Genomic DNA, 13,162 nt, shown 5'->3' on the forward strand with positions numbered 1-13,162 from the left:
TGGAATCGAAGAAACTTTACAATATCTTAAAAGAAATTATTATTGGATCAATATGAAACAAACTATTACAAATTACATGAATTCATATGATATTTGTCGAAGAACAAAGTATTCCAGGCAAAATCCATATGTACCTTTAGTTTTGACAGAAACTCCTTCAAAACCTTTTCAAATAATTCACATCGATGATTTCTTTTTCGACGCCCAAATATATTTGACAATTATTGACTCTTTTTCCAAATTCGCTCAAGCGATACCAATAGCCGGCAAATCAGCCATTTACATTTGTAATGCTTTAGTAAGGTATTTTGCTTCTTCTGGCACCCCTCAAAATATAACTGTTGATAGTGGCCGAGAATTCAATAACGAAACTGTCAAAGAACTTTTGAAATTACACAAAATCAAAGTACATTTCACCACCCCTGGACACCATGAATCCAACAGCCCTGTAGAAAGACTTCATTCCACCTTAATCGAACATCTACGAATTTTGAAAGAAATACACCCTAACAAGACAGATCTCATTAATTACGCCATACTAGGTTACAATACTTCAATTCACAGTTCAACTGGTTTTACTCCATTTGAATTAATATTTGGTCATACAAATTCAAGAAGCCCAGAAGAAATTTTCAGCCCCAAAGAATTTTTTTCAACATATGTACAAGAACACAATAAAAAACTAACCCCTGTTTATGAAAAAGTTTTGGAAAAATTGAAATCTCGCAAAGAAAAAATACAAGAAAAAACAAACATTAAAGGTAACACGAACGAGGAATTTGAAATCAATCAAAAAGTTTTCATGAAAAATCCGAAAAACAGAAATAAAAAGAACAATAAATATTTAGGACCATTTACCATTACAAAAAATCTTAGAACATAACAAAGTAGAAATAAAAAATAAAAAGAGAAAGGTTGAAATAATTTACATAAAAGAATTAAGAAAACCACCTTTGTTACAGGCTCAAAATGAAGAACCTGAGAATCAATGGTCAGGGCCAATCCAGAAATTGAAATAAAAACAATAAGTCCTTCCCCCGGAATCCTTCCATTTAAACTTGTTTAAATGGAAGGATTCTCAACGATATTAATTTAAGTATCCTTGAACTTGAAATAAAAAATTTAATAAAGAACTATAATAAATTGAATGAGATATCAAGTAATAAACAGATGTACTTTAGGAGTTTGGCAAATAAATACGAACATTTAAAACCACTGGTTTTCGAAATTTCTTATAAACTCAAAAATATTCGAAATACACCAACGATCAGACAAAAACGAGGATTAAAAAATGTTGGAGGAACAATCCAAAAATGGCTTTTTGGCAACTAAGACGCATCCGATGGAGAGCGATATGATAAGGTAATCGAAACTTTGAAAAGCAATCAACAAAAAATTGTAAAAAGTTAATTCACAAATTTCTCTTTCCAAACAAATAATTGATAAATTTTCCAAACATATTGAATATATTATCAAAAATCAGAAAGATATTTCTAAATACATTGAAATCTATAAACCAGCTTTGATCAATATAACTGATCAATTTTATAAATATACTGTGTATTCAAGTATGCTAGATCAAATATTTTTAAATGCAAATGTAATTATCACCTTTCTTGATAACGTCAAAAATGCAATCACTTTTACAAAATTACATATAGTTCACCCTGATATTTTAACAAGTCAAAGTTTGGAAGAAATCATTAGTGAGCTTCACAATCACTAAAGTCCTGACGAAATACTTCAGTTAGATGTCCATTCATGGTATTCAATTATTCAAACAAACTGTTATTTTTCAAAAAATTAAATTATCTTTGTCATAGATATTCTTATAGTTTATCCTAAAACCTTTCAATACTTCCATTTGTTTCCTATTCCAACTGAAACAAATACCATAATCATCCCGAAAAAACCTTACTTGGCTCTCGGAGAAGAAATATTCCAATATATGGACCAACCCTGTACACAAATCTTGGACATATATCTCTGCAATCAAGAAAACCTGAGTTTCCACCCAGAAAAAGACTGCATTGCCGCCCTTATTCACGACAAGGATGCTAGGTGCCCCCAGATGCCGATAGAACCACCCACCCAAATATTCAATAAAATCAACGAGGAATATATTATCGTCATCACTTCAGAAGAAATGAAAATTTTTGTTGTTCGTGCATTATATTAAGTAATTCCAAAATGTCAATGATGGATGGTCGAAAATCTATGCGTTTGATTACGTATTTGTGAGCTAGCCATTGTCGTCATTTTTTAGATCTAAAAAAAATTTTAGATCTAAAAAATGAACTTTAAACGTTCAAGCCAGTCTCGGATATACCTACACAGTAGGTTGAATGGACTGACGCCTATCAGAAAACAACTACTTCCTTGGCTAATACCACGGAGGACGTTGGATTATATCCGACAGGCGTTAGTGCAGGAATCTTCACAAAAAATTTCCTGCATAGGCAATTGGCAATACAACTGAAACAGTCGATCTTCAATTTTGGAACGGGCACACTTGCAGACCGGTTTCGGGCTCATTAGCCACTCATCAGTGCCAGATAGTGGCCATCATCGACCTAAAGTCGATGATATTCTATAATTGAAAATCGGAATTCTTTCAAAGTATTTCATTCCTCTTCCTAAGTTGGAGCGAACAAGAAAAACTATTTGAAAATAGGGTAGAATGTAAATGTGAAAATAAAAAATAATATCGATATATCAAATGGGATTTCGTAAAGTACTAGGGACGACGGATTGTATAGGATATTTAATATCATACATACAACTGGCATTTAACCTCAATCAAAGTGTGATAGTAGCTTTTTTAAACATAAAGGGCGCATCGATAATGTTAATATCTACAAATTATGTAATTATCTTATGAAATATAAAATTGAACACGATATAGCTAATTTAATATTCAGAATACTTAATAACCGACTCGGTTATACTGTAGATAAACAGGAAGTCTATCACTGTCCACGATTAACTACAAAAGGGTTACCGCAAAGATCACCCTTGAGCCCATTACTATTCAATATAAACATTAAATCTCTCTTTGATGTAATACCTAAATACGGAAAATTGTTAGCATACGCGGATGATCTAATAGTATTATGTTAAGTGACAAATATTATTGAAGTAAAAGATAAAATGAACAATATATTAAATAATATTAACAAATGGCTGGAAGAGCATGATCTTCAATTATCAGTTGAAAAAGGTGAAATAGTAGAGAAATAGTAGAGATCAAATAAACACTAACCTAGGACCAACTCGAATAAAAACTCGAATAAAACTGAGGTAAAGTATTTGGGAACAATCATTACACCCAATTTAATATGGGACAAACACATTGAGAACAAAATCAATTAAGCAAATAAAGATAAACATTATAAAAAGTTTTTCCAAAATGTGGTGGGGAGCAGACCCCACAACAATGATAATGGCTTATAACGGCATAGTTATGGAACATTTAATATATGGTAGCATATTTTTCAAACCATGTACGAGAAAAAACCTAAAGGGGCTAGATCAAATATATATTCAGGGACTCAGAGTGATTCTGGGGTGTATGCAATCAACTCCAATAAACGCCATATTAGCGGAAGCAGGAGTAATAAATTTAGAATCTAGACGACAATGGCTAGCTCACAAATACGTAATCAAACGCATAGATTTTCGACCATCCATCATTGACATTTTGGAATTACTTAATATAATGCACGAACAACAAAATACTTATTGATCCGAACAACAAATACCATATTTATTAGAAGCATATAAAAATGTATTAATTTTGAAAATATTGTATATAAAAATTAGGTAATACCGAGTTTTACTTTCGAATATGACACATACATTCAAGAAATTGAAATAATAGACTCAAAGCTTAAAAAACTGATAGCGGGAATGAAAACAACTTTAGATTATTTGTTGAGAAATTTAAGGAAGAATACTCATTTGTATTTACAGATGCATCTAAACAGAATAATAAAGTGGGAATAGGTATTAACATTCCTGGGATTGATTATGCTTTTTCAGCTAGACTGAATGAGCATATAAGTATATGTGACGCGGAAATTATAGCGATACATGAAAGTATTAGGGTATCTATGCAAAAGAAATAAAGAAAAAATATAATAGTCACAGTTTCCAAAAGTGCAATAGAAAAAATACAAAATGCGGATAACTCAATAAATTGCGATTACATTACATTAAATATCAAAGACAGAATAAGACTAGCCTTACAAAATGACATTACTTTCAAGATGACTTGGAAACCCGGACATCAACAGATCGAAGGTAATGAAAAAGCGGATACTCTGGGAAAAATTGGTACATCTCTAAATATTCCACTAGATAATAAGGTGGATAAAAAGAATTCCTTCCCAAATTTAAAACAAAAAATTAATTCAAAATTTTATACACAATAAAAAAATGAGATACAAAACAAAGGGAAAATGTATTTTACGGTTCAATCCGAATATCCTTCAAAACCATGGTATACGAAAATACCGAATATGGATCGAAGGCATATTACCAGTATCATTAGGGTGAGAACAGGTCACTGTAGTTGTAAATATCATTCATTTAAAATTGGGATTAGTAACAGTCAAACTGTGAATGTGGACAACTAGAAACAATTAACCATATATTTTTGGAGGGCCCCATCAACACTATCCCTGGACAAGATCTTTATCAAAAAATGATTTAAAATGGAATCTCAGCTCCTTTGAACATGATTACAGTACTGTAAACCTTGAACTATAGAATTTGCAAAGGTTTTATTAAGTATATAGTTTACAACCATATACAGTTATAAAGAAAAATGAGAAGGTTAATTTTCCTAATATTCCTAATTGAATCCGTTAAAATCCCAGACACCCTTAAATCAAAAATAAACTACCTGTGGCCACAAACAATTACAGACTGTTATTAGTGAAAAAATATATATCGACAACATAAAGACGTAGTTTGCGTTAAGCAAGACACACAACGTCCCCGGACGAAGCATAATATCCGTTATGCAATAGGAGGAGACTGGTCTACTACGCCGAAGTGAAGCAAAGACCATAAAAAACGAGAAGAAGAAAAAGTGCTTTCATTTGTTTTTTTTATAGGTTAGGATTACGGTTTTTGGAATTTTCGATTTTTTCATACACATACATATATCATTGTCAAATTGTTAGCCCCATAATGTGATTATGTCTGATCCCCAACTACAAGATGAAGAAATGGAGGTTTTGCTATCCATTTATGATGGGGACAATTCCTTCAAACAAATCAATTCCACCACATACCAATATAAAGTAAGTAATTGTCCCTTTATTTATTGTAATTATTGAGTTACCCCTGAATTTCAGTATGGTGAGAGCGATTCGAATAAGTCCTTTGTACTAGAAATAAAATGGGGAAGTGAGTATCCAAATGAGTCACCGGATATTAGTATGGATACCTTTTACAATAAACACATGTAAGTCGACCTCGAAGTAGAGTTTGTATCAGAATATTTCCCAAAACAGTTCTTGTAATGGAATTTCCACTTTCAGAATTCAGGCATTGAAGACAAAGATTATCGATCTCGTGAACACAGAAGCACAACAATACTTAGGAATGTCGATGACTTACTCTTTGTTTGAATTTGTTAAGGAAAAATTTGAAGAGTTGATAAATGAGCAGCCAGATGAACCTGAAAAGCTTGAAATTGAAAAAATTTGCATTTCGTCACCAGATACACAAGTAAGAATGTCCCTTGTCCAATATGAACTGAATTGTGTTTGTTAGTAGATTTAAAATGGGATTTGAAAGTTTCCCAGACTTGGGACTATTAGCTGATGATCCGTTGCTCAGATGTTGAAAGGTATCTAAGAGATTCTATTATAACTACGTTTTTCTGCTATGATTCCTGTACTAGAATGATCATGCCCATTGTTTTTATATTGTTTGATTCATCTTCCACTTGTTACTTTTTATTCAGAATCTTTAGAATGGAGTAGTAGGGTAACTGCTAAATTGAATATAATTTGCCAATAAGTTTGTCAAAATTGTTAATTCTTGGCAAAAAAAGATTTCTTCCAGAAACTGGAGAGAAGGGCCCTTATGAAACAACTACTCCACATGAACATTGAATTACATCAAAGGAAAGGTCCTATAGAAAAACCTCTTCCATATGAACATTTGTGAAATTAAAAGAAAATTACTTTTTCCCGTTCATTTTGTACTTAACATATTTCAACAAGATATATACCATCCATGAACCACTGAGGGTAATGGCTAAACCAAGTACTTGTCTGTATGACTTCATAATCAGATATGATTTCGATTATCAAGAAAAAGTTGAAGACTTCAGGTTATCTTTTCATTACACATAAATTGAAATTTTCATAACCTCCGGCGATTTTTTTCAGAAGGACATGTAGAAAACTTCAAAACTGTACTTCAGGAATGTACTACAAAGAAATATACCCAAACAAAACTTACCCAAAGTTCTAACAAAATTTTTCAATATTGTTAAACCTAAGTACTAACAAGTAATTTATTTTAAACATACACACACAGGCAGTGGCGGATTTAACAGGTGGGCAAAAGCGCGCTTGCCCACTGGGCCCCACCGACGAAAGGCTCAGGGCCCCTCATGCTAAAAGTTACACCTTCCCTTGTGGACCGCACAAGTTCAATTGTCATTCAGGGCCCCTGTTATCAGGGGTTATTAAATATAAAATCAAATAACTTTTGTAATAAATCAGTTATTTAAACCGTCTACGATTTTCTCAGAGTTTGTCGAATATTCTGACTTATCAAAAACGTTCTAAAGGGGCCCCCGGGCCCGGGTGCTCCCGCGCATGCACGGGAGCTATCACTATGCTGTTCAACAACTTAGGGAAGGGGAAGGCCGATGTGTAGAAAAGTGGGGGATCGGGTGGATCTTTTGACATACATCAGCCTTCTCCAAGTTGTTGAACAGTACTGTACTGGAGTAGTTTCTACAAGTTCTGTCGACTTCCGTGTCAATCGAAATCGTTTATCATTTATCCAGTGTTTATTGACAAGTGCCGCAGTCGTTTGAAATGTAAATTGTGAATTCATTCGATAACAAACAACTTGATTCCAGATACTCTAGGTATGTACATTAAATTTATTTATTTATATAATTAAGCACTCCACTCATTGAGAGCACATGTGCAGATTTATTTTTTATAATGTAGTGAACATTTTTTTACCCAACGCATGCTATTGTTATTATTGATTGACCTGAAGCTATCAACATCTTTATTTCGAATAATTAGATAATTTGAATTTTTTTATCGGTCCCTTCACCTTCAGATTATCCAAGTTCTACTGTACCTATAATATTATTTCTTCTCACAACGAAAATGATACCTTTAAAAAATCCTTTAATAGCATTAATTATCGCTTGAAATTATTTTTTTATTGATTTTCGATTTAATCGATTTTTTCTTCAACAAAATTAATGTCCAAAACGATTCTTCTGGATAAATCAACTAAAATCGAAACCAATTTTTTTCCAAAAATCAACATCCCTAACCCTCACTTTTCCTCGCCTCGGTAGCCTCGGTGAAATATTTTGTCACTAAACAGTTGTTCCTTTGTAATTCAAAAATTGTGTATTAATGGTTTTAGCTGACATGGAAAAAACAAAAGAAAAAAGTGGATTTGAAAAGAGGAAAAATAGAGAAAAAAGAAAATTGGAAAATGCTGGAATAGACCCTAAGCAGACTAAAGTCAGCAAATTCTTTCCAACTACAACTTCAACACCAAAGTCAACATCAGTAGAATTTCAAAACGACGATGATCAAAGCTCCACGGAAATCGAATTTCATCCAGCAGAACAAGAATCCCTATTCGCCAGTTCATCTACCAAAAGACATACCGAATCAAGCTATGAAAGATTGGCTACAAAATCGCCGCTAATCCACCAAGAAATTTGTAATGACGAAGGTATAGTAGAAATCAAGCAGGAGAACGAACCGGTAAAAGCTGGACCTGAGACTAGTGTTAGTCGAGAAAAATCCTCCGTCGACAGAAGTGTTAATGACCAGTCGTTTTTCAATAATGAACAGAAAGATAACTCCGCACTCACTGATTCATTTGATAAAGAACCAATGTCCGAATCTGAATTATTATTTTCTGCGAATGCACCGCTAATAGTATCGAAATTCAACAATGACAAAGCAATTTATAAGAATCGGATTTTGAACGAAGATCAGAAAAGAATGCTTTTACTTGCTGGCCCTTGTCAACCTACAGAAGCTGATATGCCCAATGGCAAATTCAAACTCACAGAAAATGGGCGCCATTTCAACTCGCAGTATTATTATAAACGTATGCAGAAGCCTTTCGACGAAAATGATCTTAGCCCTTGGTTATCATACTCACCGACTCTACATTATGCTTATTGCCATTATTGCTGGCTATTTGGAAATGAGGTTACGAAAAAAGGTATATGGTGCACTGGTTACACGGATTGGAAACATGTTCAGCGATCCATTTCAATTCACAGTTTGAGCAAGGCTCATCTCCAGAATGCCGTTGCAGCAGCAAGTTTTCTCAAGAAAGCTGATATCAGTCATCAACTAAATCAACAAATTAGCGAAGAAGCGAAAAAATGGCGTTACGTCTTGAACATTTTTTTTGATACCATAAGAACTTTGTCTGGCTTGGGTGTCGCGTTTCGAGGTCATCGTGAAAAAATGGATGAAGAAAATCCTGGTATATATTTGTCTATCATCAAACTCATCTCCCGACATAACTCGACTCTACATGATCACATCGAATCCTCGAATCGGATAAAGTACTTGAGCAAAACGATTACACTCGAATTATTGAATATCTTGGCTGATCAAACGCGAAATTTTATTATTAATGAATGCAAAGAAGCAAAATTTTTCACATTGATCGCTGACTCAACAACTGATGTTGCTCACTTGGACCAAATGGCTATATTGGTGCGATACGTTACAATCCAAAAATATGAGACAGGAGCCAAGGAACTATGCATCAAAGAACGTTTTTTATGTTTCATTCGAATCAAAAAAGGGGATGCTGTCTCGATTTCTCATGATATTATTGGGGTCTTGTTTGAAAAATATCTATTTGAAAAAATTCATTTATGTGGTCAAGCTTTCGATGGCGCGCCTGTTATGTCAGGAGAGCTGAATGGATTGCAAGCACTTATCAGAAGATATGTTGGAGAGAAGGCCTTCGTTCCGTACATCCATTGTACAGCGCATCAACTCAACCTGGTTCTATCTCATGCAGCTGAAAAATTCGCCAGCCCTTCAATCAAACTCTTTTTCGCAACATTACAGCGAATTTTCAACTACTTCTCGCAGTCTCATCGGCGATGGGAAAACCTTTTGGATGAAAGCAAAAATCTGTCTCAAAATACAAAATCTTTCGGCATTCAACTTCTGGAAGAATTGAAACTAGAACTTTTTGAGACCAACTCTGACTGTCGAAGAGAGACACGAGATGAACAGTGTGCTGTGCCACCGGAAGATATCGAAAGCGAATCGCTATCACAGAAACGAAGACTCCACATCAAAGGCTTGAGTGATACTCGTTGGTCTGCACGGTTAAAAGCAGTAGAAGCAATCATCCAAAATCTTGACTGTGTTGTCAACTGTTTAGAACGAGAAACATCGAGAGAAAGGGCTACCGGAGAAGATATAATGGACGCAAATTCTCTACTTTCGGCGATCAATTGGCTATTTTTGCTAAATCTGACATGGTGGCATTCAGTCCTATCATTCATTGACATTGCTGAAATGCAATTACAAAAAAAAGAAGTTGATCTTTTGATGGCCCAAAATTGTCTTGAAAATGTGATGAAGAACTTGCAAAACTTGCGTCAGGAGAGCAAGTATGATTCTTTCGTTTCGAAAGCTAAATCTCAATGGGAGAAGATGGGATGGAAGAATCCGGATTTTCCGATCATTAGACAACGACGAACGAAAAAAATGCCAGGCGAGAAAGCAGAGGACAGTTCTCTGGATATGGCAACGAAACATCGCATTGGGTACTTCGAAGTTCTGGACAGAATGTGCAGTGAGTTACAAGAAAGGGCCAAAGGTTTTGATGAGATTAACTCACTTTTCGGATTTCTCAAACCTGAATCATTCAAAAACATGGAAGAAAAAGAAGTTGAAAAAAATGTGTGCAATTTGATGGAGAAATATCCAAGTTTTTTTACAACTGCCCTGAAGTATTAGCTAATCAGTTTTGTTGAGATATATTTCTCACAAGAACAAGATTCTAACAAGCATAGTCCATTGCAATATTTGAACTTCATAGTTGAAAAAAATTTGATCAGCAGTTTCCCGGAGTGCTGCAGTTTATTGCGTTTGTTCTTAACCCTTCCCGTCAGCACTTCCAGCGCCGAACGAACAATGAGTTCATTGAAAAGAGTAAAAGATCGTCAACGTTCTACAATGAGTGCAGAAGCATTGGACGATTTCAGTATACTTTTTATTGAACAGGAAGTCGCCAATCAAATTGATCTGGATTCAACCATCGACGTTTTCGCGGAGAAGAAAGCGAGAAGAGGTTTCAAAAATTAAAAATTTATTTTGGTTTCGTAAATTCTAAAATATGTAAATTTTCTCGATGTAAATAGAATACAACTTTTATAATGCTCATTTATAATAAATGAAAACATTTTTATATTCAATAAATTCTTAAAACATATGTCTTTCACTTTCCATGGAACACCTGACACAACATAATTTTCTAAGGGGGAGGGCCCTAAAGAAATTTTGCCCACTGGGCCTTTTTCCTTAAATCCGCCACTGCACACAGGCAAAAATTATGGTGTGTTATCATCAGATAAATCTGATGAATCGTTATCAAATATTATGATATACGCTTTTCTCCATGCATTTGTTGATATTATTTGGTATTTTCTGGTATGATAACTTGCAATATCCATCACCATAACAGAGCCATGTTCAACATTTGCTCAAAATATTCTTCAAATACTTATCCGTTCATGTAATCACCGGAATGCTTTGACTCAAACATCAATAAACTGACCTCAACAAAATCATCAGCACTTCCAATGTGGGTAATAATAAGTCGCTTACCTTTTCCAATCCGGTAGACCAGCATTCTAAAAATGCTTGACGTGAACTTGTAATATTTTTGTTTGCCCACATATTTCCAACGATATATCATTCATTAAGTATTTCTGTTTAGCTTGGATATTTCCTGCACTAAAGGAAAGAGAAGCATCTGCAAGACTCTGTGAAGTAACATAAATCGCTCTCTGAATAATTCAATGTCCATCATGGTATTAGCCTAGAAAGTAGTTGTTTTCTGGTAGTAATTTACCAGATCTTACTCTATAAGAATATTGGGAGAGGTGAATGTTTTTAAATATTGATTTCCTCCTCGATATACTCATCAGCCTTATTTTGATTTCTGTACTGTGTGTACTTTACAACGTGGGGTATCGTGTCGATGTCGGACAAAATTTATTATCTCAAAATCATGACCATTCCATCAAGATACATATACGAATGCATTGTCTGTATGCATAAAAATATTAGTCAATACAAAACTCAAAGCAATGTACATAATCACTACAGAAGGAAAAGAGACAATGTAACAATGAATAATCTTAGACTATATAAACCAAGGCATGTTTCACTTTATTATGCTCCAGAATTCTATAACAAACTGCCTTGTCAGATCAGGGATCTTCAAACAAATAAACTGAAGATTGTATTGAAAGATTATTTAACAAACAAAGCCTTCTATAGCTACGATGAATTCCTCAACAGTAGATTTGAAATGAAATTTAATCTTCAGAATGTTGTATTGTATGCTGTTAAAGTTCATTTCTTTAGATTTGTTTACTGCCAGTCTTCAAACATAGCCCACTGACTAAGTTTATCTATGTGTTTGTGTGCTTTAATCTCAAAAATGGTGTAACCAATTTGGGTGCGATTTTCATCAATGTATTATACGTGAAAGTTGAAAAATAATAATTCCAACAAAAATTTTGTCGATTTTCCATGGCTTTGAAAGAATAATATTTATAGAAAAGTATCTCTAGTGTAAAGTCATTGTTTTGGAAATGTTCCCATCGGTTTAGGAGGATGACATAGGAGAGTATCTAATGAATGGAGTTTTTCAGGGAAGTATTATAACGGGTATTAGTGAATTTGTATTCAAGCCATTTGATGGTAACGTGTAAACAATTTTGCTGGGGTTATTGTGGTTTTCGGAGGTCTAATATACTTTAGTTTTGAATAATTTAACAAACACACATAAAACTGTCAAGTGTACCTACCAATCTGATTTTAATTTTCTGGTACCTAGTTTCTGATTTCGTAGAAATTTCTGCATACACATATTTTCTAAAACAGTTTGGTTCATTGAAAGATATTTTCTGGAATCACTAGTCAATATAAAACCAGATTTTAACGTTTATGAAAATGGATATTACAATAAATATGAAACAATGAATAATTGAAGCTTTCTCCGAGTTTGCATTTCACATTACCAAACCTAGAAATTGCATTCAATATTTATTGACTGTATATTATAAATGTCTATTCCAATACTTGGTAGTTTTCAACAGCTTGTGATTTCTGCTTGAAGATTTTTTTTGGTGGAGAATAAATTATGTTTTGCTTTTCATTATCTGCCACAATTGATAGAATGAAAAATATGAAAACTATACAAGTGAAAATAGTCAAATATAATCTATATCTATTTTCCTAACCTAATCTAACCAAGTTGCAGAACTGAATCCTGTGTCAAAACTAATAGTATATTTATATTTAGTTTTTGATGAAAATTTTGTTTTCATTAATTTTTTTTTGTAAAGGATGATATTCTGGAAAATTTGAGACAAATTTTGTATTGAAACTGGATACTAGTGGAAATCATTTAGACCTGATGTAATTTAGTGAAATTATTTTTTTAGGAAAATATTAAGAAAGACAGAAAAGAACAACTGACTAAAGCTCAAAAAAGACGTCAATGGAACAGAACAGATGCTAAAGGTGAAAAACCAAGAGGATGGAACTGGGTGGATATTGTAAAACATCTCTCACAGACTGGTTCTAAAGACGACAGCCAACCGATTTCATGATTATTTAAAAAAATTCATTTTAATAAAATGTTTTGAAAGTAA

General features: G+C 33.6%; 1 protein-coding gene across 1 annotated transcript; it reads left to right on the forward strand.

Moving 5' to 3' along the window:
- The first annotated feature begins 5,089 nt into the window (after positions 1–5,089).
- On the forward strand, positions 5,090–13,162 carry LOC111515841 (RWD domain-containing protein 4). The gene is made up of 4 exons (XM_023172044.2): positions 5,090–5,309; positions 5,364–5,473; positions 5,550–5,739; positions 12,953–13,162. Exons 1-4 carry the CDS (start codon positions 5,205–5,207, stop codon positions 13,118–13,120), a joined length of 573 nt encoding a protein of 190 aa, XP_023027812.2. The 5' UTR covers positions 5,090–5,204; the 3' UTR covers positions 13,121–13,162.

This window comes from Leptinotarsa decemlineata, unplaced genomic scaffold (genome assembly GCF_025532065.1).
Source record: "Leptinotarsa decemlineata unplaced genomic scaffold, Ldec_3_MD MMD2_tig00000882_RagTag_RagTag, whole genome shotgun sequence".
Taxonomy (NCBI): domain Eukaryota; kingdom Metazoa; phylum Arthropoda; class Insecta; order Coleoptera; family Chrysomelidae; genus Leptinotarsa; species Leptinotarsa decemlineata.